The sequence below is a fragment of the Aureobasidium melanogenum genome (genome assembly GCF_000721775.1).
Source record: "Aureobasidium melanogenum CBS 110374 unplaced genomic scaffold scaffold_11, whole genome shotgun sequence".
NCBI classification, from domain to species: Eukaryota; Fungi; Ascomycota; class Dothideomycetes; order Dothideales; family Saccotheciaceae; genus Aureobasidium; species Aureobasidium melanogenum.
In genome coordinates, this window is record NW_024470063.1 from 133,231 (window position 1) to 158,976 (window position 25,746).

A 25,746-nucleotide genomic window follows, 5' to 3' on the forward strand; every position below is an offset into this window, starting at 1 on the left:
AACGATCCGGTCAACCCTGTCAGTCAGGTCAAACCTAAATCGATCACCTGCATTGGTGCTTAAGCGATGGCAGGCGCGCCGAACAACAGCCATTTTTTCGACTCATGGTCTACAAGACGGTCCCTGCCACCATTATTTCGAAATGCCTGACCAAACACTTTCGTATTCAGGTTTACGCCATAGAGAAGGTCGTCAGCGTCCAATGGTAGCCAATAGGCAGGTGAGAGCATTGGCGATGGCGGTATCGATCTGCGCTGCAATAAGCCCTTGATATGTTTTCTTGACTCGTGAGGGGCCCGCTGGTTTGCAGAGCGGAATCGGTGGTGCCGCGCCGGCGGCCCCTCGTCCTTGCGCCAGAACAAGCATAATCAGCTAGCTCGCTTCTTAAGTACGCCATGACCGTGCCTCGAGATATTCCCGAGAGCTTTCCCTACTCAAGTAAGCCGCGTCTCTTAGAGCTTCCTTCCAAGTCGGCGTGAGCCAGGTGAATCGCTAAACCACACAGCAGGGAAACGAATATCTCCTTCGCTGCACAATATCCCAAGTCCCTCCGCTGTATGGCCGACGCTTGCTACCCAAGCTTACCGCCACGGGGTCACAGTACGGGGTGAGTGTGCGCTGCCGACTTGACGTTCCGAGGGACCTACCTTTGTCGACTCGCGTTTTAGCCGGGCTTCCCGCACGTGAACGACCAACACCACGGCTATCTCTCCGGTCTGAGCGTTGTTGACCTATCTGCTTGCTTCGGATCAAGACAAGTGACATTTCGTTTGCTGCGCCTACAAGGCACGAGACGTGGTGAGAGCCGTATGTTCGTGCTCAAATCCTCCTCGGAATCTGTTGTTCAATACTGCAACGTTGCATCTGTTTACTAATATCAACCTCACACCAGAAAGCATGACACCAATTGACTTATGGGATTTCTAGGTTTCGCTATCGTTGAATATGTCGGAACAACTCGGACTTGGTGTGTGCTTGCCCTGCTTGAGGGCATGGTATCGTACAACCTTCATGTGTCCAACTCAGGTGCTCTTGTCGCTTCGTCGCAATTTGCACAAAGGCTTGCCTTGCGAAGGATAGATGTTCATTCGTTTGTGAAACGTCGGCGTCCTCAGATGTCAAGGTATCCTTAACCTTGCTCTAGATTTCCATGACATTAAACGGAGGCGCATTCAGGACGTGAAACTCGAAATGTTTGATTCTACGTCAGGCCTTGATCAAGCATTGATCACAACCAAAGAAAAGAATAGGTAAAAATTGGCTACTCAAGACAGGTGGTTGGGAAGCCAGCTACGAAATTATCTATCCAGCCACTCTGCAAGTTACGGCCGTGTGCTGCATCGACCACATTCTCTGCTGTTCGGTCCTTCATTCAAGACCTGAGCTCAGAATTGATGTTGAGCAAGTTCAATGGCCGTCATGAGCAGAGCGGGACAGTAAACCTCGAGACGGATACATTTCCGGATCCGGCCCGGAATTTGCATTCATACCAACGGTCAGTGATTCCCAAGATTCCGCAGCGCACTATTGGCATTCAAACACAGCGAGCGGCTGGCTGAGAGAGCCGAGCTGGACCTGATGAACAATCGACAGCCACATGGCAATGACAGCGGTCGACGCTCACTGAATTGATCTTCTTCGCAAGATTCTCCAGAGACTTTGCGCTTAGCTGAACCCATGCCGGAGAAGGTTTGAACAGGCGTTCATTCCTTGACAGCATACGAAGCCCGTTCGGCCTTTTTGACCAAACTGAGAAATCGATTTTGATCTCCTATGGATTGGTCCTTTTGGGTATATGCATGTTTTGTAGATGCCCGAACAGCTTGCATGTTTAGGCCGGCAGGCGACTGTCGATTGCATAGCACAATTCATCATCGTGCATTTAGAAGTAGCTAAATGCAGAGACCAGACTCTTCCAGGTTCTGTCCATCAAAAGAAAAGCAATGGCCGTACAATCCTGACTTATCCAGCCTCTCAGATCAATCACCAGCGCTCCAAGATTGCGGAAATGCAAGAGGAAACTCTGAACCGACACGAACGCAATGACACGGCGTACGTCATATTCTGATATCGCAGACCATAGGTCCATAGCTTTATAGCCTAATAAGTATATTTGTCTTGTTATTCTGGGCGCTGTAAAGGAGGTTCTGAGTTGTACACAAATCACTCGCACAAGGCACCGTAAGCAGTGATCATCAGCAGTGCTAACTCAGTAGCGAAAGTATAACTTCGAATCTGGTAACCCCTACCGCAACACCTTCTTTTGGTGTCAACCACCCAAGGTAAGCAGCTTGCTGATAGTTTGAGATTAGCGGACGACCGTCCGCGATACGAGTCCGAGGATGCAACGTAGCAAGCATGGAGTACCAGCACTCGTGATCACACCCAGACAGCTTTGTGGAGCGTGACTTTATATTTCCAAGCCGATCAGATCAGGGACACAGGGACAAAGACCCTCAATCAAGTGGGTCAGATGTACAACGTCGCTGATGCTGCATGTGTAGAGCTATAGATTTGAGCAGGGTCGTCCGGGCGGCATGTAATTTTCATGGAGTAGATCAGACTCGAAACCGAGACACTGGCGGTCAGTCCTGCATGTTCTTTCAGACATCTTGATCGACACTCAAGACGCCCAGAGAAGTTGTCTTTCTTTCCCAAAATGTTTCTCTTAGCAGAATAAAGAGAGACATTGTAATCGTGAATCAAATCAGAAATTACCAAAAAGAGGAGCGGATAGATCCGCAGAGCCTCATTCGTGGTGGAGGCAAGGTCAGCAAAGCTCCGCAATTGAAAATGTTCAAGCTCGACTGTTGATGTTTCTGCTACGAGCAATTCTTTCACCATCTCTTTGAACCATCTCCTCAATTCACCACAGACCATCGTTCGTGTCCACCTCTATTCTCACACATCAATACATGTCAGCAGCGAAAAGAGTCAAGATGTCAGGTCCTCTCATCGGAACCCACAACGGTCACTTCCACGCCGATGAGGCGCTCGCCGTCTACCTTTTGCGCCTTCTTCCCACCTACTCTGACAGCACCCTCGTCCGTACCCGCGATCCCGAAAAGCTCGCTCCCTGCCACACCGTCGTCGACGTTGGCGGTGTCTACGATGACGAGACCAAGCGCTACGATCACCACCAGCGCGAATTCACCACCACCTTCCCCAACCACTCCACCAAGCTCTCGTCTGCCGGTCTCGTCTACATGCACTACGGCAAGGATATCATCTGCGCCTGCACCGGTCTTGACAAAGAGTCAGCCGATGCCGAATTGCTCTACCAGAAGTTGTACGATGACTTTATCGAAGCCTTCGATGCCAACGACAACGGTGTCTCTGCCTACGACCCTACCGCTCTCCGCAAGGCTGGCATCGAGAAGAAGTTCTCCGACCGTGGCTTCAGCATCGCCTCCGTCGTCAACCGTCTCAACTACTCGCACCCCGCTCCCGTCGCTGTAGCCAAGCACTCCCTCAGCACTGAGGGCGTCAGCACCGAAGGCGGTATCTCCGTTCCTTTGACCTCCAACGGCACCACAAAATCTCCCGTCGAAGCACAGGCCGAGGAGGACGAGCGCTTCCTCAAGGCGTCCCAGTTCTGCGGCGACCAATTCATCTCTGAGTTGATGGACAAGTTCCACTCATGGTTGCCCGCCCGCGCCGTCGTCAAGCAGGCCTTTGGTGACCGCTTCAAGTACGACGACAAGGGCCGCATCATGGTCGTTCCCCACCGTCCCGAGGGCTGCCCCTGGGCCGACCACCTCTACGCTCTCGAGAAGGAGACTTCCACCGAGGGCTCCGTCCTTTACGTCCTGTTCGCTGAGAACGGCGAGCCTGACAGCAAGTGGCGTATCCGCTCCGTCAGCCGCGAGTCTGGCAGCTTCGAGAACCGCAAGGACATGCCTGATGCCTGGAAGGGTGTTAGAGACGAGGAGCTGAGCAAGGTCTCTGGCGTTCCCGGCTGTGTCTTCGTGCACGCCTCTGGTTTCATTGGTGGCAACAAGACCTTCGAGGGTGTTCTCGAGATGGCCAAGAAGTCTGCCGACGCATAAAAGGATTGAAACGGATGAATGAAAACCACAAATGGAGAAAAAGGGAACCATTGGCAAGGCGTTTATTTTGGTTCGATCAAATTCCGATACCCGGGATCTTTTGTATATAGTTGTACAATTTCATGTGCCATACCGTCACATCTTTTTCTTTCTTGCTTGCTGTTGCGCCCTTCCCATAAAGAATGTTCAGTCTCTTTAGGAACTCACCTTGTTTCCCAAGAACACCTGTGCGTTTTAATAGCTATGTGTGATGACTGCTGATTGTTATGAGAGACGATGAATGCAATGTTAGCACATTGCAAGATTGAGCAAGGCTCTATATCATAAACATCTGCATAGTAAAGAACCATTCCAAGCGCGATTCCAGCTTCTGCTTCACCGACACAAGCTCCAGCGACGAGGACATGACGTTCTCTGCCACACACGAGAATCTCGCCTTCTCTGTGACCTCCGAGGATGATCGTGCGACCGACGTTCGACAGCTGGGTCGATGTCGATTTGACCCCTTGTCGACACGCTCGTGTTGTCGACAAGGTTTTACAAGTCACGGATGCAAAGCACGAGTTACGATTCTACCAGAGGGAAGAGAGGTCTAGAGTCGGGTGAGTACAATCGACAGCCGGGTCGGCGTCGATATGACTTTGTCAAACTGCTCGTGGTTCCAGCAAGGTGCCAGAAGCTACGCATGCAACGCACGACTGTCGTTTGTTCTACAATTGAGCACCGAAAGAGTGTGCTTGAGAAAGCCAGTTGGACGTCGAAGTGTTTCTCTATTCACACTCTCACTTTGTCGGTAAGGAAGCAGAATGTACGGATCGGAAACACGACATAGCAATCAGACAAAGCACGACAAGGGGAAGTGACTTACAGTGCTAGCTGTCCCATGAACGTTGCCATTCGCACCTTCTCCGAAAGCCTTTTGTTAACTACTTTCCCTTTTTAGCGTCTGCTCCATTACTTCTCTCTTGCTACCTCTTTATAACAACTTGGGCCTTTCCTTGAACAAACTTGCTTTACTATATGCTCCCATCAACGCCGCCATCTGCACTCTACTCAAGAAGCCTTTTCTTGACTGCTTCCTCTGTTTGAGGCCTCAGCACCATGCCGCTTCGCCATCAACGAACGACCCTCTCTAGGTCAGCAGTCAACCGACAGCAATCCTCTCACGATCGGCGGGACAGGGGGTAAGAAGGGTTTACAATAACAGTGCTTTCAGGGACAAGCAGTCGTCCGACGAGAAATTATTGCTTTGATGATTGAGAGAGAGAGAGAGAAAAGTACCATGTAGACAAGTCCTCATCGTTTCATACTCAAAGAAAAGAAATATACTCGGGGTATCTCAATTATCGTAAACCTCGTCGTAGAACACGCGAAAAGCCCACATACCATAATCCACCCATGTCCATCTGTTCACACCATTTGAATCCCGAAACGATCCTCATCCCTTTCCTCTAGTGCGTCTGGTCGTCTGTCTAGGCTTCACAACTTCCTCTTCACTCTCCTCATCTTCTTCCATCTCCTCACCACCATCATCCTCGGTATGTGAGAAGTAAGGACTCTTAATCTCTTTCTTGATACCATTTTTCTTGCGTGGTGATATGATAACGCGGGGCGAGGAGGTGCGTCGTTTGAACGGCTTCGAAGGTGCAGAATCTTCGGATGCGTCGGTGAGATCGGAAAGGGAAGATGAGTGGGCTTCTTCATCATCTTCGTTTTCGTCTTCTTCTTCGGACTCGGAAAGAACGGCTTTGCTCTTTCTGGCAGGACGTTTTGGAGGAGGCTTGGGAGCTGCCTTTGTCTTTGCTCTGGGTGCTGCTTTGGGCTTTGCTTTTGATTTAGCAGTAGCCGTGGAAGTGCGAGGATTGGGACGTTGAGGTGGGACTTCTTCGGCGTCCATCTCTTCTTCGCTCTCTTCCTCGTCCTTCACAGGCTCAGCATCTGATGACTGGATTTGACGGGAGGCGGCGGAGAGAGACATTGGTGCAAAGTGTGAGCTAGTGACTGGCTTCTTTTCTTCTTCTGCATCGTCATCATCGAGCAAGAAGCCACCGCCCATCTCAATGTCAGCGTCTTCTGCTTTGGTATCGTCCTCGTCCTCGTCCTCATCTTCGGGCACGAACCCACCACCACCGAGACTGAGGTCTGTGTCTTCTTCTTTTGTCTCCTTGGACTTGTGGTCCTCTTCGTCTTCAGAAACCAAGAAACCACCGCCCTCAGTCATCTCATCTCGAGGCGCCTTCTTTTTCTTTTGCTTGTCGCGATTGACGAATGGGTTGACCTCATCAATCTCGTTCGGTCGACCAGCATAATCTGATCTGATACGTTCGACGATACGCAAGCCCATAAGAAATTTACGCCAGAGATGCAGGTTAGTAGCCTGTCTCTTGACATCTTCTTTGCGTTTGCGCTCGGCTTCCTCGACTTCCCAGGCATCAATGACGGCATCTTCGTTCTCGACAGCCACGACCACACCAGTAATGATGGGGACTGCGCGCTGCTTACCAAACTCAAAGCCTGTGCACGCTTCGGCATAGTCGATGTTGAGTTTTCTGCAGATCCTGGCAGTGCTGCGAAGCGGAATGTGGACAGCACCCTTGGGCACCATTGATGGTACATACACATCAATGTTGTTGTATGCATTCTTGGGAATGACACCATTCTCAATGGGAGGTGGAATGATCCATTCGGTCTGATCAATGCCGTAGAGACCTTGCTTGAGCTTCTCACCAGTCTCGCGCTCAGCTTCTTCCATCTCACGCTTGCGCATGAGAGTTACAGCTCGTACGGGAACCATTTTGAGAGGTTGCTCACCAAGCTTGATTTGCCGACCTTCTTTGTGCCATGATTCAACAGTCTTGCAGTTCACCACGTCAGCTCGTCTGTATACAGGTTCTGACTTTTCCTTATCGCCTTTGCCAGAGGTGAATGTCCTGACTTGTTTTGCGTTAGGAAGAATGGCTTCTTCACGACGAAGATGGCGTTCAAGCACGAACTCGGCACTTTGCTTGTACCATTGCAATGATTCGGTCGCAACCTTGGCCTTCTCAGTCGCCGGCTTGAAAGGTTTGAGGTCTGTAGATTCTTCGATGTCGTCTGCTGCAGTGCGCTTGTTGTGTGGGCGAACAAACGGTGACATGATACGCTTGAAGAAATCGTAATCTTCGGTTTTGATGACCTTGCCACGCTTGTTGAGGACTGGTATTTTCTCGACAGGCATACGGAAGCCTTTGGTACGCCCAGGCAATTGGTGCTTTTTGAGATAGCGTACAGTGACATCTTTGCAGGTTGTGTCTTGGTTGTGAGCGACAACATAGCAGATGACTTGTTTGGCTTGATCCGCACGCTTGCCTCGAGGTTCAAACGTAGACAGTAACTCTTGATTGCTAGCAACAGTGGACAGGACGATAGAGTCGACCGGGATGTAAGTGTTCGACACCGGGGATAGTACCTCTGTCCAATAATGAGGGAATGCCAGATCACGGTCGTACTTCTTGCTGTTCTTGACTGGAGGTGCAGGTGTGATATCAATGACTGAAGCATCATCATCTTCGTCGGCGTCTGATGGCACACTTGAGAGATCACTAGACTCGTCTTCGACCACAGCATTTTGAGACTTTCGAGCAGACTTTCGAGCAGGCTTTTCAGTTTTCAGTGGCTTCTTTGCTTTTGCTTTTGATTTGGGCTTTAGAGATTCGGCAAGATCACTCTCGTCGTCAGAGATTTCGACGGGGTTGGTGGATGTAGTTTGCGGTTGCTTCTTGATTTCTCCTTCCTCGACTTTTGTCCAGCCGAAGCCAGTGGGTTGTAAACTGGCAACCATTCTAGACTCAATGCCGATTGCTCTGATCAAAGCAGTGAACAGCTGAGCACCGACATCTCGCGAGCCTCGACATTCCTTTGCACATTTGCGAAACTCGTCGATGTTCTCGATGCGTTCACCGTGACGCTCAAAGTTGGACTTGTTCTTTGCCCATGCCTTGATCTCATAGGTGATGAGTCTTTGAGGGAGATAGCCTTGCTTACGTATACCAGGAGCCGTCACATTGAAGCGCTTCTTCCAGTAGGCAGTCAAGACTTTGAGCAGTCTAAGCAGAGGGTCTCCACTGCTGAGGTTGGGCACACCAGGCTCGAGTCTATCAGCGTCTTGGCCCCAGTCTCTACCTTTGCTGTTTCCCTTGGTCTTTCCTTTTTGCTTCTTTTTGGGTGGTGGCTGCTTCATGCCCATGTTGATTTTCCAGCGATCGATTTCGTCCTTGACGCCTTGACTCAGACTGTCAAGCAGGATCTTGTGTAGCTCGGCGTCGTTGAGCCATGAATTACGGACGGCATTGTGGAAGAGTAGAGTCTGGACGTGGATACAATGTGCTCGAATACGGGCCTGGCGTTCTCTCTTGGAAGGGCCTTTCTTGGCCTTTGCTTGTTGCTCAGCAGCGGCGATGGCTTGGACACTTCCGTCTTCGTTGATGGAGATGTTGATGTCTTGGATGGCACTATCATCGTCGACCTTGTCTTCCTGAGCAGGAATAGCGTCTTCCCAGTCTATATCCTCGCCATCATCCTGCTCTTTCGGTGCTTGATTCATGGGGACATCTTCGAAATCGTGGTCATCGTCATCGGAAGACGAGGCATCGTCGTCGTCATCGTCATCGCTGTCGCCCTTGCCAACGCTTGCAAAGAAGTTTTTGGCCTCTTCCGCTGTTGCTTTGGTGTTGAGGGTATCGATTGCATCAAAGACGCTGCTCTTGGGCTTGGTGGGTTTGGTGGGTTTCTTGTCGACGGGAGCCTTCTTGCCACGGGCAGTCTCTCTCCGTTTTGCAGGAGGAGCTTCGGGCGAAGGTGAGCGCCTTTTGCGCGGGACGAAGGGAGGCATCTATCTCATCAGTCGTACGCAAGAGGAACAATGCTGAGACTTTTGCGATGCAAAGAACATGTGCAGAGACAGATCAATAATGTTTCCACTTTGGTGCTGGTACCTGCAGCTCATTGACGTCACGTTCGACACGTTCGCAACACGGAAGACGCGACCACAAAATTGATTTGGAAGAAAAAGAAAAGAATTATTCCATCCACTTTGACGACATTATTGACATGGCTGGGAACGAGTTTGCCCGTGCAGATGCCATAGCAGATTGTGTCCTCGCCGCCTTTGATGCTCTGCCAGCACATCGGAAGCCACGACTTCCTTCTTCAGGCCTCAAGGCAGGCCGTAGAGAATGGGTTCCACTCGCAGGCATTGTCCTTGAGAACGGCCAAGGTGTTTTGACATGCGCCGCCCTGGCCACTGGCATGAAATGCTTGCCTCGTGATAAAATACAAGGTCTGGATGGCAACGTCGTACACGATAGTCATGCTGAAATTTTGGCACTGCGCGCCTTCAACCGCTTCCTTCTTGATCAGTCTGCCTTGCTGTGTGCTGATCCTTCTGCTGACAATATCCTGCAATCAACCTCTGCACAAAAGCCCTTCACAATCGATCCTCACACTACTATACACATGTACTGTAGTGAGGCTCCTTGTGGAGACGCCAGTATGGAACTTACAATGGCTCAACAGGAAGACCAATCTCCCTGGACATCCACTTCAGGAAACGAGTCTAATGAGCTATTCGGAAGAGGCTATTTCGGCACTCTAGGCGTAGTACGTCGGAAGCCTGCTCGTCCAGATGCTCCTCCTACCTTGTCAAAGTCATGCTCTGACAAGCTCGCTCTCAAGCAATACATGTCTGTACTTTCTGCAGTCAGCTCCTTGTTTATACACCCAGAGAATGCTTATATCCATACTCTTGTCATGCCTCAGAGTCAGATGGTTTCAGAAGCTTGTGCTAGAGCCTTTGGTCGCGATGGACGTCTATCAGCATTGCAAAGTGCATCTTCTGGTCCCTTCACCTTTCGTCCTTTCACTGTTCGTCCAACTACGCGCGAGTTCTCCTTCAGTCGTCGTATCGCCGATCCATCTACCACTTCAATCGTACCATCGAACATCTCTTCTTTGACATATGGCCCCAAACAAGAAACTCTTATCAATGGCACGCTCCAAGGGAGAAAACAAGGTGATCCGAGAGGAGCTTCTGCCGTCTCCAGACGCTCAATGTGGGCCCTGGCTCTGAAAGTTACTGCTTCACTGGCACAGCCTGCTCTTGTCGCTGCTCTTAGCGCAAAGTCCTACGCAGACGTCAAGGCTAGCAAGATGCTGTCTGACCGCGAAGCTGCTAAGAAAACTGCCAGAGATCTGTCTCTACAAGGCTGGAAGAGAAACACCGGTGATGATGATTGGCTGTTGACGGAAGCCAAGTCACCTGCGAAATGAAAGCTACGCATCTCGATAGCAATGCACCGCTGCGAAAGGGACGAAACTCATTTGTTTTTGGACGGAACTACCTCTCTACAAGGACTTTGTGTACTACCACTGTCCAAGCAGCATTCAATGGATTCCATCAACTCGATCGTGGCACACAAGCTATGAACATGCACAATGTAGTTGATACGCCGTATCGTGGCCGAAGAGACGCTGCGACGATGTTGTCCTTGTGTAACCATCAACGGAACACACTACACGGCTTGAGATTCCTACACTGAGTGCCACGTCACGACTCTGCTTCAGACTCAATTGTCAAGGTTCCAACATATGCAATATAGATCTGATCGATATCAAGACTTGGAAAGCCACAAGAGTTGCGACTTACACCTTCCCTAGTATTGGCCGTCCAAAGTAAAGGTGCCTGTCTTTGTGATCAGGTACTCATTGACCGCAACATCCTTGCCCGACTCCTTTCCATAACCACTTTCCTTGATACCTCCGAACGGACTCTCCGCAGCAGACGAGTTGCCTATATCACAAAGTCAGCCATTGCATCTTCTCCCGCTGTTCAGGGGCAACTTACCAGTGTTGATACCAATCATACCAGCCTCAAGATTCTCAAACAACCTCCAAGTCCTATCAACATTCTTAGTAAAGAAATAACTCGCCAATCCCATACTAGTGTTATTCGCCCTCTCCACCGCCTCTTCCTCAGTCTCAAAAGCAAATATAGCAAGCACAGGCGCAAAAGTCTCTTCACTCGCAATCAACATTTCCTTATGCGCATCGCCAATAATCGCGGGCTCAAAGAAATAACCACCTGCATCTTTCTTTCGTTCCCCACTACCAAGTAGCAGTTTTCCTCCTTGGGAGACGGCGTCTTTGACTTGGGATTCGGCTTTGTCGAGGCCGCGGGAGGTGGTTACGGGACCTAGGGTTGTGGTGGACTCGCTGCCGTGGCCCATGACGAGCCCTTTGGTCTTTTGGACTATCAGGTCGGTGAATTGCTTGTAGATTGATTTTTGAACATAGACGCGGTTGGCGGTTATGCAGGCTTGGCCTGCGTGGCGCCATTTTAGTGCCATGAGTGCTGTGATTGTGTTGTTAGTTGCAAATTTCCTGTATTTAAGTAAGGGAGACGGTCAGGAGGTCGTACCATTAGCTGCTTGTTCCAAATCTGCATCCTCGAAGACGAGGAAGGGGCAGTTGCCACCAAGCTCGAGTGTCACTTTTTTCAAACCGTCGGAGCAGATCTTGGCTACCAATTTACCTACACGAGTGCTACCTGTGAAGGTGACCTTTTTCACAAGCTCATGTCGACACAAAGCTTCAGACAACGATGGAGTGTTATCGAGACTAGTAGTCAAAACATTGAACACACCAGGAGGAAAGCCTGCTTGCAGAGCCAGGTAGCCCAAAGTCAAGACCGAGAAAGGCGTCTCTGGCGATGGCTTAACAATCATAGTGCAGCCTGCCGCCAAAGCTGCTCCCGCTTTACGCAAGATCATTGCGATGGGGAAGTTCCATGGTGTCAATGCCACAGCAACACCAATAGGCTGCTTGATGGTAAAGACACGACGACCCGGAGCCGCAGGCGTAGAAATCGTTCCTTGGATCCTCTCAGCCTCTCCTGCAAACCACCTGTCCACAAAATCAGCAAATCATTTCTAGTCACACCAGCACACCACCAAAACCCACCAAGTAAATCCTAGAGCATAGTCTAGCTCTCCCTGACTCTCAGCGAGTGGTTTTCCAGTCTCATAAGTCACAATCTTTGCAATGTCATCTCTATGTTCGCGGATAAGTGCATCCCACTTTAAAAGCCATTGTGCCCTGGTTCGTGGGTTGACCTTGCGATAAGACTCAAACGCCGTCTGCGCAGCTTGGACAGTCTTGTCTACATCCTCAGGTCCATTATCAGGAGCCGTAGCCCACGTTTTGCCAGTACCAGGATCTGTTGTTCTCACATATTAGTTGATACAAGTCTTGACATCACCGTGATGGGCACGAGAAAACAAAACATACCGACAACATCGAAACGTTTTTGGGATTGGGCTTCCACCCACTTGCCATTGACGAGAGCATGATCGCGGAATATATCCTTGTTGTTTAACTGTTGCAGGTTTTAGTACGAGAGTGCTACGTCAGCAATCGGGAGTCTTGGTTGCAATCGTTTACCTTGAAAGGTAGCTCCGACGCCATGGCTAACTTTTGGCTCTTCTGCAGTAGTTGCTTTTTGCTTCCTTTGTTGTTTTCTTCCCCTACGATAAGGCGCAATATACGCTCAGATAGCAAAAGGAGTAAGAGAAACCAAGAGAATAAGAAAAGGAATTAAAGAAATGAATGATGCGTTCATGTCTTTCTCACGACATTGTACATCTTTGAGGGGTTGAGTTTGTCGCTCCCTCGGGAAACTCACCAAAAAGGCGGGGTCGTGAAGCTGCTATCACCTTGGTGGGCAAGAGGAGCAGCTCCCCAAAGCTGTCAAAAAGCATCTTTTCTTGCTTCTGTATACAGGTACAATGTTACATAGTATTGTTATAACCTCAGCCTCTGTCGTGCGTGGCTTGACCACATGCATTTCGTTCTTTCGATCTCGTCTTGCGCAAACGGGTGGGATTGTTGAAAAATAAAGGTGCCACGATAGTGTGGGATCGTCATCGAAGGAAGACAAGGCTGCAGGCTGCATAATGTTCCATATGAGCCGTCCTTCCACCCCAATGCTTGGTCTGACAGGATGGTGTGATACTTTGCGACTTCTGTAAATATCGATCGGATTTGTTTCAAAGTAGTAGGGGTAAAAGTGTCGTGTTTTGTGGGATTCGCAGAACCACCCTGAAGAGATGTCACAACGGACAGTGTGAACTTCGTAAAGAGCATTGATTCTTGCTGGATGCTATACAAACATCATCTCTTCGTGTTCTCGGCAGCATGAGGCCGACTTGACATACGACCTACGCTTGCTTACCTGCCGGACATAAGGAAACGCGTAGCATCAACTTTGTTGTTGGCTTGTAGCATAACCCACCCTCTTGTCGGCTTTTGTGGATCATGATGCTTGTGTGGCCCTGTCTCTAGGAGACTTTCTTGTGCATGGCTGTAGTCGCGACATACTTGTCTGCGTAAGCAGGCTCATGACACATGTATCTGGGGTGAGCGTGCTGAAACCGACAGTCTAACATACACGGCGGAACCGTGATTCGTAGTGGTCGGTGGTGACGTGACGGACATTTCGTGACTTGAGTTCGAGGGTTGGTGGTAACAAGGTCCAAGGTTGAGAAAGAGCATTTCGAGGTTTCAGTTGAAAGCAAATTCGCCTATTGTTCTTGCCTGCTGTCGAGCAGAGACAGTGTAGCCATATGTATGTCGGTTATAGTTCAACTCTTTCAAAGTGACTTCGGACCCTTAGAATCCGCGCGGCTGCTCGACGGCTCCGGTCGCCGTAGTGGTTGTCATCTTGAATTGCTGGGAATAAATGGTTTCGGGCGTGTTACGGACGAACGAAACAATCCGGATGGACAACTCATTTGCATTTCTCGCAACACTCTGAACGACTGGGATAAGCGGATATTGGATGTTGTGTTGATGATACCTGAATAAACACAACAACAGCAACGAGCAAATGAAGGGTCCAAACCACACACATGCTTATCTCACCAGGGTACAATCTCGGTGTCACAGAGGGACAGGTATTCCAGATATGGGTCTCGAAAGTTTTTTGAGGCTCTCATCAAACATATCAACAAGTCTGGTAGATAAGACAAACGGGTGAATTCTCGGAATCTCTCGGCAGGACAGAAACCGCGAGACATGGCAAGCAGCCGACCGAGTTCCGAGTCTCGAAGTGGCAAGAAATGAGAGGATTGGCTAGATCTGAGGCAATTGTATTCTTTGTCGGTAACACCGTGAGCACATTTTTTCTTTTCATGTCCATGGTATGCCCGAAGATTCAGCGTGATCGGTGGTTGTTGATGCCGCCAATCCCGCTGCTTCCGATGCTGGCAGTTTCTTGCGAAAGACAAAACCAAAGACAGCTAACGCTGGTCGTTTAATCCCGGTGTTGGACCGGCGGGTCTATCGCTTGTCGCGGCTAATCAGTTCAATAGTCTCTGCTTGGGTGTTCAGGAATAGTTAGGTTTTCAGTAGAGTGATATAAGTGGGTGATGGAAGCCAAGCGAAGGACTTGTTGCGAATTCTTGGTCGATTTTTGTTGATTCCAATTTGGTGGCTGGCGATGAGCGACGATCCAGGCTGGCTGACAAGAACCAAGAAACAAAACACAATCATCGGCATCCTTCTGACCCGTCTTGATCGGACTAGCACGGTCAAAATCGCCCATTCTCAAACTGGACTTGTTTGAACGCACTATTGGATATACGGGGACGACTCCAGATTATGGTCGGGCCTGTTCAGAAGGATTGTGTGCGTGCTCGCCTTGAGGACTCCAGTATGACGCAGTTTCATCCTGTTCTTTGCTTCAATCCAACCAATGCTTCATATGAATTCGGTGGGTAGGTAAGAGCGCCATCGGGACTGGCCATTGATAGGCTTAAGCGCCTTATGCAGGTACAGCTGGGCATGAATCGATAGTCATATATCAAAGACGAGAGTGCTCAGTAGTGTCATGCATGTGTGATATAAATGACAGCGGTAAGTCGGCGGCAGATTTTAAGCATTTGTTAGTCAGGTACAGAGTGGAGCTCATGGTTGCCCGTCAGGGTCATGAGGACAGCGGATAATGAGGGATCACGACAGGGCATTATCAACATCAAGATGAGATTGTGACTACGTTCTTGCGGAGAGGATGGTGAATATGGTGCGGAGATTGTGATTGCGGCATTGTGGAGATGGATTAATATGCTCAGGCATGATTGATAGTATATGCCATGGTTCATGACAGGTGCACGTTTTCAGCCTGAGCATGACCGGAATGAACGACAGCAGTGCTCAAGGAAATCAGTATGGGGAGCGGGGTATAAGTTGATGCAAGATATGTAGCAAGGAGGTGAGCAATAGCCGTGTCTGTCATCAGTGAGAAGGGAAGAAGGTCTTTATATGTATCGCGCCTGAAGCGGTTCCGTCGGATGAGAAGGTTCAAAGAACCTCACATGCACATCAAACCTCTAGCCCACGGGGACTTCAAACGCACTCACATTGTTATGTTTGTAATCTATGAGCAAACAACAACATTGTTGCTCTGGCTGCCATGGGTGCTATGGCTCTCGTGTCCTTTGACTGGTATAATGAGATCGTGCACTGTAGGCGTCTCCCCTTGGCAGTTGTTAATCTTATTTCAACCAAAGACGGTGAGCGAGTCCTGAGCCCGACCCCAGAGACAAGAACATGGAGAACGCTCAGGAGAATGCGATCGGTGAAGACGTCATATGATATGAGCTTCCCAAGGAAGCGGTAAACAAACACGAGACTCTAGAGCGAGTTCAGTCCGTTGCGATTCAGGCTTTGGACGATCTCCTTCTCGATAGACGAACTGTTTGATGAGAGACTCCACTTGGAACCCCCGTGGAAGAATCCACCTGTCAACCCAGATCTCCAGGAGAAGCGTCCAGGGGCAAAAGATCATGAGTCTGCAAACGTCGGACTATACCATTGTGATACCAGTCATTTCTTGCTATCTTTCCTAACCAACGGACGTGGAGTAAAGAGTTCCATGTTCAATCTGGATGTTTGAAATACCCGTCACGTATTGGGATAAGACCATGGTAGACGTTGATGATACGCAGGTGCCATTCGAACAGTCTGTGCAGACGTTGGAAATTGCGACTCTGCTGCTTCAGTTGACTCTTCCATCAAACAACCACAAATCGCCTCCAGACATTCTAAAAGAAAAGGTGAACTGGGTAACATCGTGGTCCAACAAGTCAAGCAATGAAGAGAATGAACGTTAGAACGTCTGACTCGGAGTTGATAGCAAGATCAAGCCTCGAAGGGGCTCTGAAGGGAGGTGAGGTCGAGATTTCCTACTGGTCGTACATGATTGGTCGGATGTTGCATTCGGCCCGTTGGAACACTTGAGAAGGAAGCCGAAGAAGGGTTTGGTGCAGAAGAAGGGCCCATCGCAGCCGACTAGCAGGCGAACTTTGCACGAAAGCCGGCACCTACATCGTTCTCGACGATGCCGAAAGCCGACAGGTGGCAGGAAAAATGGTGCGCCCATGTGCGACATTTTTTGCTGCTTTACCAAGACAAGACACGAGCGGAGGATATCCGCGGCCAAGAGTACTACAATACAATGACGAAAAAGGCTTTGCCCGGGCATAGCGGCGAGCACACAATACAGTATTTGGGAATAACAGCCGTGGGCGTATCGGAAGCACCGTCGGGGGTGTTTGACAACGGCCAACAACGGAGAACGAAGAACGAGTAGAGAATGTTGTGAATTTAGCAAACATCAGACTCGACTAGATCCTCAGCTCCCAACACATGGCGATGGCAGGGAAGAGAGTTTGAGAAGCTGTTCGCTGTTCGAGGTACTCGAGTATGTGTTTCAAACAAGTGCTAGCGCCTGAATATGTTGGGGGCCCAGTCTTGTCGGACCACGCAAAGGCTGGAGGAAGAAGGACGTGCCGGTGGTTGTCATGGCAGCCCTGTTGAGTCTGGGTTTGGTTGCGAGAAAGCTAATTTCCGGTACCTGCGGGAGCACCCGGGGTACAATTCGACACTTCAAGCACGAGTAAAAATGTGAGAGATGTTCTAGCTTACCAGTTGCGACTATCAATTCTTGCTCGGAGAGCGGTCAGTGGCGAGATGAAGAAGCGTGACAGAAACGTGGCCAGCATAAGGCGAGCCAGGTGGTGCTGTCATGGCCTCCTGGGGGGGGTCCAGAGAAGTGTAGATAGGCAATATGCAACGATTTGATGGCCGTTCGATAAACGGGCGAATGATTGACAATGGTATTATTTACCCCAAAGAAGCAGAGCAGAAGCACAGAGAAGCAAATTGGGGGAACAACCGCCGACGAACTGCTTTTTCGGTGGGGACGTCATGATGGTCGCAGAGCAGGGGACAGCAACTTTGTTTTACTAGGAGGTGCATGCAAGATGGCTAGCGACGGCAGGCTCGCAGCGAATCACAATGGTAGAGAGCTGATGAGGTTGGGAGTGGCAGCAGCATCATTATGTCACGTATTCGAATATGCAGACAAAGCGATAGGCGATGATGAGCGAGGCATCCTGACGGCGCAACTAGGTAGCATGTCGTGTGCTCTGGTCGTGGACGGGCAGCACGCCGACAGCGCGCGCAAGTTTGTTCGAGGCAGGCTGTTTGCAATTTGCAACAACAATTTGACAGGCACAGCGGGCGCCGTTACTGCTTGCGGCAAAGGCCAACGGTATTGGAAGCACTTTAGAGATGTTTTGGCGTAAGGCGGGCCAGTCGCACAGCTAGCGAGGGTCCGGTTAGCACGGCTGGGTGGGATTACGTCGGTGCGCTACGATCGGCCTGGGATTGGGGTGGAGCCTGTTGGAGCGAGCGACGCTTGGGGCTCTCTGGCCCTTGGTCAGTTGTGTTGATGTTCGGGCCAAAAAATGCCTCACCAAAGCAACGCAGGCCAACGCTTCAGTGAGTCGCCAAATTACCTTCACTGAGGCACGCCGGCCAGCCCACCCAGCGAATTGCAAGAGCAAGCTAGCGCACAGGCCGCCTGAACGGCAGATTCGGCCACGGAAAATACGATCGCACGCTCGTCGGCCTTCCTTCAAAAGAGCTCGTCCGTCCCCATTTCTCACTTTCTTCTTCCGCTCACGCAGGTGCTCACCCAGTCGACCGACCCCCACTCCTTCACCCATCGACCGCGGTCTGCCAGTGCAGCATCAGCAACATGTCGGAAACCAACCCCCCTCGTGTGTCCTTCAGCGACAAGGACCTCGAGAACGGCGCCCCCAACAACGACCGCGCCGCCTCCCGCAAGTGGTCTCAGGCCCCCGGTGCCATTGAGGACCTCGACGAGTACACTGCTCTCCAGAAGTACATCTCTACTTACCGCGACCCCAAGGAGAAGGCCGCCGAGGAGGGTGATGGCGAGGGCGCCACCGGCAAGCCTAAGAAATCATGGCAGTTCTGGAAGAAGGGTAGCACTGCTGGTGGCTCTGGCGACGAGATGACCGTCCCCGAGGACTGGCTCGAAGCCGACATCAGACAAGGTATCTCGAACCACGACGTCGAGTCTCGCCGCAAGAAGTTCGGCTTCAACGAAATCTCCTCCGACAAGGAGAACCTCTTTATTAAATTCTTGTCATTCTTTACTGGCCCTATTCTTTATGGTACGTCTCTCTAACCTTTTGCTTTTGCTGCCGATCTGGCTCGGCGGCTTGCACTAGCTCGCTGCCGATGCCATTTCCCCCGCAAATCCCGCAAGCCTAATCCGCAAAAACCAAAACACGCCGCTAACCAATCATGTACAGTTATGGAACTTGCTGTCCTTCTCGCAGCAGGCCTGCGTGATTGGATTGATTTCGGTGTCATCATCGGTATTCTGATGCTCAACGCCATCGTCGGTTGGTACCAGGAAAAGCAGGCTGCCGATGTCGTCGCCTCGCTCAAGGGTGATATCGCCATGAGAACCACTGTCGTCCGCAACGGTCAGGAGCAGAACATCCTCGCCCGTGAGCTCGTCCCCGGTGACATTGTCATCATCGAGGAGGGTTCTACCGTCCCCGGTGATGCCCGTCTTATCTGTGACTACGATGCCCCTGAGGACTTCGCCAAGTACAAGGAGCTCCGTGAGCAGCACGCCTTGAACCCCGAGGAGGACCCCGCTGGCTCTGAGGAGGGTGAGGGTGAGGAGACCGGTATTGCCCACCAGGGCCACCCCATCGTCGCCACTGACCAGTCTGCCATTACCGGTGAATCTCTCGCTGTCGACAAGTACATGGGCGATGTCGTCTACTACACCACTGGTTGCAAGCGCGGAAAGGCCTACGCTGTCCTCGTCACCTCTGCCAAGCACTCTTTCGTCGGTCGCACTGCTACTCTCGTTGCTGGTGCCAAGGACCAAGGTCACTTCAAGGCTATCATGGACTCTATCGGTACGGCTCTTCTCGTTCTTGTCATGTTCTTCATTCTTCTCGCCTGGATCGGTGGTTTCTTCCGCAACCTCGGCCTTGCCACCCCCGAATGGTCTGAGAACACTCTCCTCAAGTACGCTCTTATTCTCCTGATTGTTGGTGTCCCCGTCGGTCTTCCCGTCGTTACCACCACCACTCTTGCCGTCGGTGCCGCCTACCTCGCCGAGCAGCAGGCTATCGTCCAGAAGCTCACTGCCATCGAGTCCCTCGCTGGTGTTGACATTCTCTGCTCTGACAAGACCGGTACTCTTACTGCCAACCAGCTCTCTATCCGTGAGCCTTTCGTCGCCGAGGGTCAGGACGTCAACTGGATGATGGCCGTCGCCGCCCTTGCCTCTTCCCACAACATCAAGTCCCTCGACCCCATCGACAAGGTTACCATCCTTACCCTCAAGCGTTACCCCAAGGCCCGTGAGATCCTCAAGGACGAGTGGAAGACCGAGAAGTTCACTCCTTTCGACCCCGTCTCCAAGCGTATTACTGCTATCTGCACTCTCCGTGGTGACACCTACACTTGCGCCAAGGGTGCCCCCAAGGCTGTTCTTAACCTGACCGACTGCGACAAGGAGACCGCCGACCTCTTCAGAGACAAGGCTACTGAGTTCGCCCGCCGTGGTTTCCGCTCTCTCGGTGTTGCCTACAAGAAGAACGACGAGCCCTGGATCCTTCTCGGTATGCTTTCCATGTTCGACCCTCCTCGTGAGGATACCGCCCAGACCATCATTGAGGCTCAGCAGCTTGGTGTCCCCGTCAAGATGCTTACTGGTGACGCTATCGCTATCGCTAAGGAGACTTGCAAGATGCTTGCTCTCGGTACCAAGGTTTACAACTCTACTAAGCTCATCCACGGTGGTCTCTCCGGTGCTGCCCAGCACGACCTCGTTGAGAAGGCTGATGGTTTCGCTGAGGTCTTCCCCGAGCACAAGTACCAGGTCGTCGAAATGCTCCAACAGCGTGGTCACTTGACTGCCATGACTGGTGACGGTGTCAACGACGCTCCTTCGCTCAAGAAGTCTGACTGTGGTATCGCTGTCGAGGGTTCCACTGAGGCTGCCCAGGCTGCTGCCGATATCGTCTTCCTTGCTCCCGGTCTTTCTACCATCGTCTACGCCATCAAGACTGCCCGCCAGATCTTCCAGCGTATGAAGGCTTACATCCAGTACCGTATCGCTCTGTGCTTGCACTTGGAAATCTACCTCGTCACCTCCATGATCATCATCAACGAGACCATCCGTGTCGACCTGATTGTCTTCATCGCTCTGTTCGCCGATTTGGCCACCGTCGCCATTGCCTACGATAACGCTCACTCTGAGCAGCGTCCCGTCGAGTGGCAGCTCCCCAAGATCTGGATCATCTCCGTCATCCTCGGTATTCTTCTCGCTACCGGTACCTGGATCATCCGTGGTACTCTCTTCCTTGAGCGTGGTGGTATCGTCCAGAACTTCGGTTCCGTCCAGGAGATCCTCTTCCTTGAGGTTGCTCTTACTGAGAACTGGCTCATCTTCGTTACCCGTGGTGGCAAGACCTTCCCCAACTGGCAGCTCATCCTCGCCATCCTCGGTGTCGATGCCCTCGCTACTATCTTCTGTCTCTTCGGTTGGTTGTCCGGCAACCCCCAGAACACCTCCCCTCCTTCCGCCTTCTTCAAGAACGAGCGTCTCGATGGCTGGACCGACATTGTCACCGTCGTTGTCGTCTGGGCTTACTCCATTGGTGTTACCATCATCATCGCCATTGTCTACTTCCTCCTTAACCAGATCACTTGGCTTAGCAACCTTGGTCGCAAGGACCGTAACCAGCACGACACCAAGATGGAGAACATCATTGCTGCTCTCTCCCGCGTCGCCCTCGTCCACGACAGAGACGAATCCACCGGTGCCGACCGATGGATGCTTGGTGCTAAGGCTGAGGAGGATGATGAGGAGTAGATCATGCTTTGATGCTCAATTCATGCGCCGGAGTTTTTACTAATTTTTATTTTCCTTTTTCTTCTATACATGTGTCTATAACACGCCCTCTGCTTGTAGAATAACGCGGAGTAATACACCAAACAAAAAGATATTCAAAAAAAAAACAACCCATGCGCCTTCTCACTGTGCTTCTTGTGATTGTTTTGACAGTTTTGCCAGCAATTTCCTCACAAACAAAACCAGTCGTTGATCAAATTTAACAAAGTCATGGTCAGCAACGTTCAGTGCCCACTTGGTTTCAATTGCGATCAACGCGAAACCGACAAGGGGACTTCGATCTTTTGACGACGGGGCATCGAATCGACCACCATCGAACCTCCAACAGAAAAAACGAAAAATTTTCGCGTTCCTTTGTCGGCGGGACGGCGAGTCGGCGCTTCGCAATTTGCTTGGCTTTGGCTCTGCCGCCAGAGCTCGACGAGCCGACCAATCTTGTCTCTCCGCGACACGACCTTATCGTTACGAAACAAGAATTAGAGGTATCCCGCACAAAAATTGATAAAAGGGTGTGTGCTTGTGGACTGTGGATGGGCCCCATGGAGAGGCAGGCTAAAACGAGAACAGCCCCGTGGAGTTATTTGTGGGCTTCTCACGGCCTTACTTCGTAGTCTTTTGGCAAAAGATCATGTCGAACCTCATGCAGCAGGGTCGAGCCCGAAACATGACACGCTGGGTTTGCTTTTCGTTCTTGCACACGGGAAGGAGATCAACTTGCAACAAGGGGCTCGTACCAAAGATCGGCCAGACCGACGTTCGCAAAGCACACGAGCTTTCCTCTTCGTATCTTCGTATGTTTTCAACACTTTCGTCAAAACCACTCTTCTCGTCGAGTTCCAATCCAATGGTGGAACTTTAAGTCGTTTAACCAGATTAAGTAGCACCAAAAGTAAAAAGGTCAGTTGAAGGTTTAACCATTGATAGCCGCGAAACTCTGCAAAACTTGACACAACACACAAGATGTGAGTAGCAGATAAGTCCCCGGACCGGCCATTTCTCGTCTCAAGCAAATACTACAGATCGTTCTTGGTTGCTTGTCGGTCTTGTCACACAGACTTGGCCTTTGTTCTGATTCAAGGCGAGGTATTTTCTGACAATCTCTTGGTATTCTAGCTTGAGCCATCGATTGCCCAGACCTTGTTACGGACGCAGAGGCGCTTCGGGAGACTACTGCAAAGAATGGTCATACCAAAACACGGGCCGACGCCCAGGAAAGGGCAAAAAGCCATGCGAAGAGGGTGAGAGCCCCAACCACCCACAAAAAACCATGTCCAACTTTGGGCTTGAGCTTTTTGACTTTCTCTGACTTCATTCCCGGACATAACTTTATGGGTTTATTACACCTTTTGGACATGTTTCTTGGCTGGGCACTGCTGGTTTGTTTCCGCATGCAAGCCAGGTGCCTAGAGATTCGAAACCCGCATCCCCCAACCTCTTCTCTCCGCAAGGTCATGATACACTTTCCCCCCTGCATTGACAGAAGAAACGAGTTATGGGGCATGGCATCATCTCCAACCTCGTCCTCCACCTTTGTGTGATCTACCGGACATTGTTGGGGATGCGGAGAGGTTGGTATGGCGGCCGAAGGGAAAGCTTCTTGGCTGCGACGGACAAGAGTCTTGGAAGTGTTGCTCTCAACCTCACTTTGTCTCTAGTTCGCATGAGTCTGACCTTCGTGCTTTGGAGTCCTTGCTTGACTTTCTTGTCGCGGGTATCACAATTCGCTGCTCCTACACCGTGTTTCAATCTTGATTGTCTGTCATACTGCAGATGATTGATTTGGCAGGTGGTCATGACCACGAACGACATCTGCCAAACAGGAGTAAACATCAAGTATACAGAATAGATCGTCTCGGTTAACATCTTCTCTCGTCTCGTGATCTTGTGTTCTAATTACTGTCTTAAGGACGGACTTCAATGCACTGAGACTGGATGTCACGCGACATGCTGCAGGCACGCGACAACATTTCTCACCATACGACATCCTCATGCACACTTGACATGCTCGAGAGACATATACGAGCATCGACACAAGTTCAAGCAAAAATTCGCAGCTAAGGTCACGACAATAGAACCACTGGGATCACAGACGTCGCCTCTGCTCGCTGGTGAGGAAGGATATCGATTGTATGAAGTCGACATCCATCAGACCACCCTCTCGCTGTCATTTTCTTACCTTTCCGACGCAATCAGCAACTCATCGGAGAGTGTCTAGATCCAACAATCGTCGGAACTGCGGTCTGAACACCTTTGTTGAGCCTGCTTGGCTCCATCCGAGCAGCGTAAGCTCTTTGCAATTCGATGAGTCGTTCGCTGGGTGAGCATACATCCATTTCAGTCAAGCATTCCGAGTTTGAGCTTTGGATCCCTCGCTCTATGGCATTCGTGCATGCTATCATCAAGATACGACATTGGATCCCTGAAGTTGTCGAACGAGCACTTAATTCCTGGTGGCCACGACTCTGATCTTGTTGAGACAATGATTGCTCCATCCCCATCAACACGTAAGTTCACAAGAGCTGGCGATCCAAGCATGAACTTGGTCTATCAAGAACATTTACGTTATAAGTTTGTGATCGAAAGATTGAAAACCGTCAAGTTGCTTCAATTGAGTGTGATGGTTCCGAAGTAGTAGGTCCACTTGCAACTGTTGTGATTGGCTACACATGGTTCTATACTCCACAAGTCCCCACGATAGTTAACTCTTAACAACATCTGATCATGCCATCATGTAAATCCGCTCTCCTCTCCTGTAAGTTAGCCATGTAAGCCGTGTTGGGATTCAATTCTCGTCCTCATTCAGGATGTCAAAAAGCCCAAGGATCGCACTTTCCATTCTTACCTCTTTCCATTCTCTTTCATCAACGAGGAAAGAATAACCATGTCGAACAACTTCATGTTGAAGCTTCTTATTCTCTTCTTTGGGTGTTTGAATTTCTTTGGTGCTGTTGCACAAATATCCAAGAAGCCAGATCCGGCTTCTTCGACCCCCCAAAATGTTGGATATCAAGCCAGCACCCTTCTCACCTCTGTTGTCAACAAGGCCGACATCGTCCCCCATGATATCGATGCTTCCAATGCTCAAGGCCAACTTGTCGCCAACGCCACCGACCCTTCCGATTTGGACAACGATGAAGTCCTCACCGACGTTGAAGAAGATGATGACGACAACGACGATTACTCTCCTGCCAATGGGGATACTGCCATGAGCAGCGGCTCGAAAGGAGGCAAGAGACTCAAAGCCCACTTGGGTCGCTATCACAAAGCCGATTGCGAGAAGAAGAGGCATCCCAAGAAGGGCAAGAAGATGAAGGAGGGCAAGTGCCACACACTGCACAAGAACCACTTCAAGTCTTACGATTTCTGCATTGGCGAGCAGAAGAAAGACAAGAAGGACAAAAAGGGCAAAGACGACGACGACGACGACGATTCTGAAGAAGAAATTCCCAAGGGATGCAGAATGATGATCTTCTTTGACGGAAAGTGCAAGAATGAAGCTTCCAGCACCAATGCTGAGGAATCCTGCAAGGACATCGGCGAGGAGGGTGTCGATGACGACGATGATGATGACGACAAGGACGACAAGAAGCTGCACGCCAGAGACTTGTTGACAAAGAGAGGCAAAGGTCCCAAGTACAAGAGTGCAAAGTTCCTCTGCGATGGCCTCAACACTTCTGACAACACCACAAAGACCGAGGCCGAGGACAATTACTACGTTACGATCACTGTGTCTTCTCAACCCGTCCGTGTCGTGACTGGCTCGTCTTCAAGGTCGTACACTCCATCTTCCATCACCGCCACTCGATCCACAAAGTTAGCCACTCGCTCGTCTTGTTCCGGAGAACCAACTGCCACCAGTACACCAGTCGACGAGAAAGACCCCGACGATGAAGATGACGATGACGACAAAGATGATGACGATAAAGAAGATGAGAAGGAAGACGACGATGATGACAAGGAAACTAGCGCCACCGTATCTCGAACCTCCAGCACCAAGAAACACAAGTCCAAGTCCCACAAGTCCAAGACGCACACCAAATCCAAGAAACACCATTCAAAGACACAAACCGTCAGTGCCACACAGTCTGCACAGGCTACCAGCGGCAGTCCAAGCCCATGATCGCTTTGCATCCATGGCCTGCAGCTATGTACAGCATCGCTTCGAAGATAGCACCTCTTCAGACTTTCCTTTCCCATCTGTTCATCTCCAATATCAGGACACCAAACATTCATCAGTCACCACGAACCGCAAATCCCTCGAACACCTTATTACAAACCATAGTCAGCATACAAACCAAGATCTTTCCATGATGATCTACTTTCCTTGTCATATCCTCTTCATTGACCAAT

The 25,746-nt window shown here is 50.5% G+C and overlaps 8 protein-coding genes across 8 annotated transcripts; 6 read left to right on the forward strand and 2 right to left on the reverse strand.

The window, feature by feature from the left end:
* Positions 1-2,915: 2,915 nt before the first annotated feature.
* M437DRAFT_49055 (metal-dependent protein hydrolase) lies at positions 2,916-4,049 on the forward strand (the record flags this gene model as incomplete). Its single annotated transcript, XM_041021768.1, has 2 exons — positions 2,916-3,501; positions 3,553-4,049. The coding sequence occupies 2 exons, from the start codon at positions 2,916-2,918 to the stop codon at positions 4,047-4,049; spliced, it is 1,083 nt and encodes a 360-aa protein (XP_040879407.1).
* A 1,438-nt stretch (positions 4,050-5,487) lies between these two features.
* On the reverse strand, positions 5,488-8,919 carry M437DRAFT_49283 (Rad4-domain-containing protein; the record flags this gene model as incomplete). Its single annotated transcript, XM_041021809.1, has 1 exon — positions 5,488-8,919. One exon carries the CDS (start codon positions 8,917-8,919, stop codon positions 5,488-5,490), a length of 3,432 nt encoding a protein of 1,143 aa, XP_040879408.1.
* Positions 8,920-9,137: 218 nt separating this feature from the next.
* On the forward strand, positions 9,138-9,299 carry M437DRAFT_49694 (uncharacterized protein; the record flags this gene model as incomplete). Its single annotated transcript, XM_041021876.1, has 1 exon — positions 9,138-9,299. A coding segment is annotated over one exon (162 nt), but the record flags the coding sequence as incomplete, so codon positions are not given.
* Positions 9,300-9,335: 36 nt separating this feature from the next.
* Positions 9,336-10,355, forward strand: M437DRAFT_49660 (uncharacterized protein; the record flags this gene model as incomplete). Its single annotated transcript, XM_041021868.1, has 1 exon — positions 9,336-10,355. The coding sequence occupies one exon, from the start codon at positions 9,336-9,338 to the stop codon at positions 10,353-10,355; it is 1,020 nt and encodes a 339-aa protein (XP_040879410.1).
* Positions 10,356-10,738: 383 nt separating this feature from the next.
* M437DRAFT_84731 (aldehyde dehydrogenase) lies at positions 10,739-12,548 on the reverse strand (the record flags this gene model as incomplete). The annotated part of the gene is made up of 6 exons (XM_041028152.1): positions 10,739-10,875; positions 10,930-11,436; positions 11,503-11,987; positions 12,045-12,300; positions 12,372-12,459; positions 12,525-12,548. The coding sequence occupies 6 exons, from the start codon at positions 12,546-12,548 to the stop codon at positions 10,739-10,741; spliced, it is 1,497 nt and encodes a 498-aa protein (XP_040879411.1).
* A 4,706-nt stretch (positions 12,549-17,254) lies between these two features.
* M437DRAFT_66260 (uncharacterized protein) lies at positions 17,255-17,728 on the forward strand (the record flags this gene model as incomplete). Its single annotated transcript, XM_041024710.1, has 1 exon — positions 17,255-17,728. The coding sequence occupies one exon, from the start codon at positions 17,255-17,257 to the stop codon at positions 17,726-17,728; it is 474 nt and encodes a 157-aa protein (XP_040879412.1).
* A 455-nt stretch (positions 17,729-18,183) lies between these two features.
* Positions 18,184-21,357, forward strand: M437DRAFT_49818 (plasma membrane H+-ATPase Pma1; the record flags this gene model as incomplete). The annotated part of the gene is made up of 2 exons (XM_041021899.1): positions 18,184-18,625; positions 18,767-21,357. 2 exons carry the CDS (start codon positions 18,184-18,186, stop codon positions 21,355-21,357), a joined length of 3,033 nt encoding a protein of 1,010 aa, XP_040879413.1.
* A 2,920-nt stretch (positions 21,358-24,277) lies between these two features.
* On the forward strand, positions 24,278-25,516 carry M437DRAFT_66262 (uncharacterized protein; the record flags this gene model as incomplete). Its single annotated transcript, XM_041024711.1, has 1 exon — positions 24,278-25,516. One exon carries the CDS (start codon positions 24,278-24,280, stop codon positions 25,514-25,516), a length of 1,239 nt encoding a protein of 412 aa, XP_040879414.1.
* Positions 25,517-25,746: the final 230 nt, after the last annotated feature.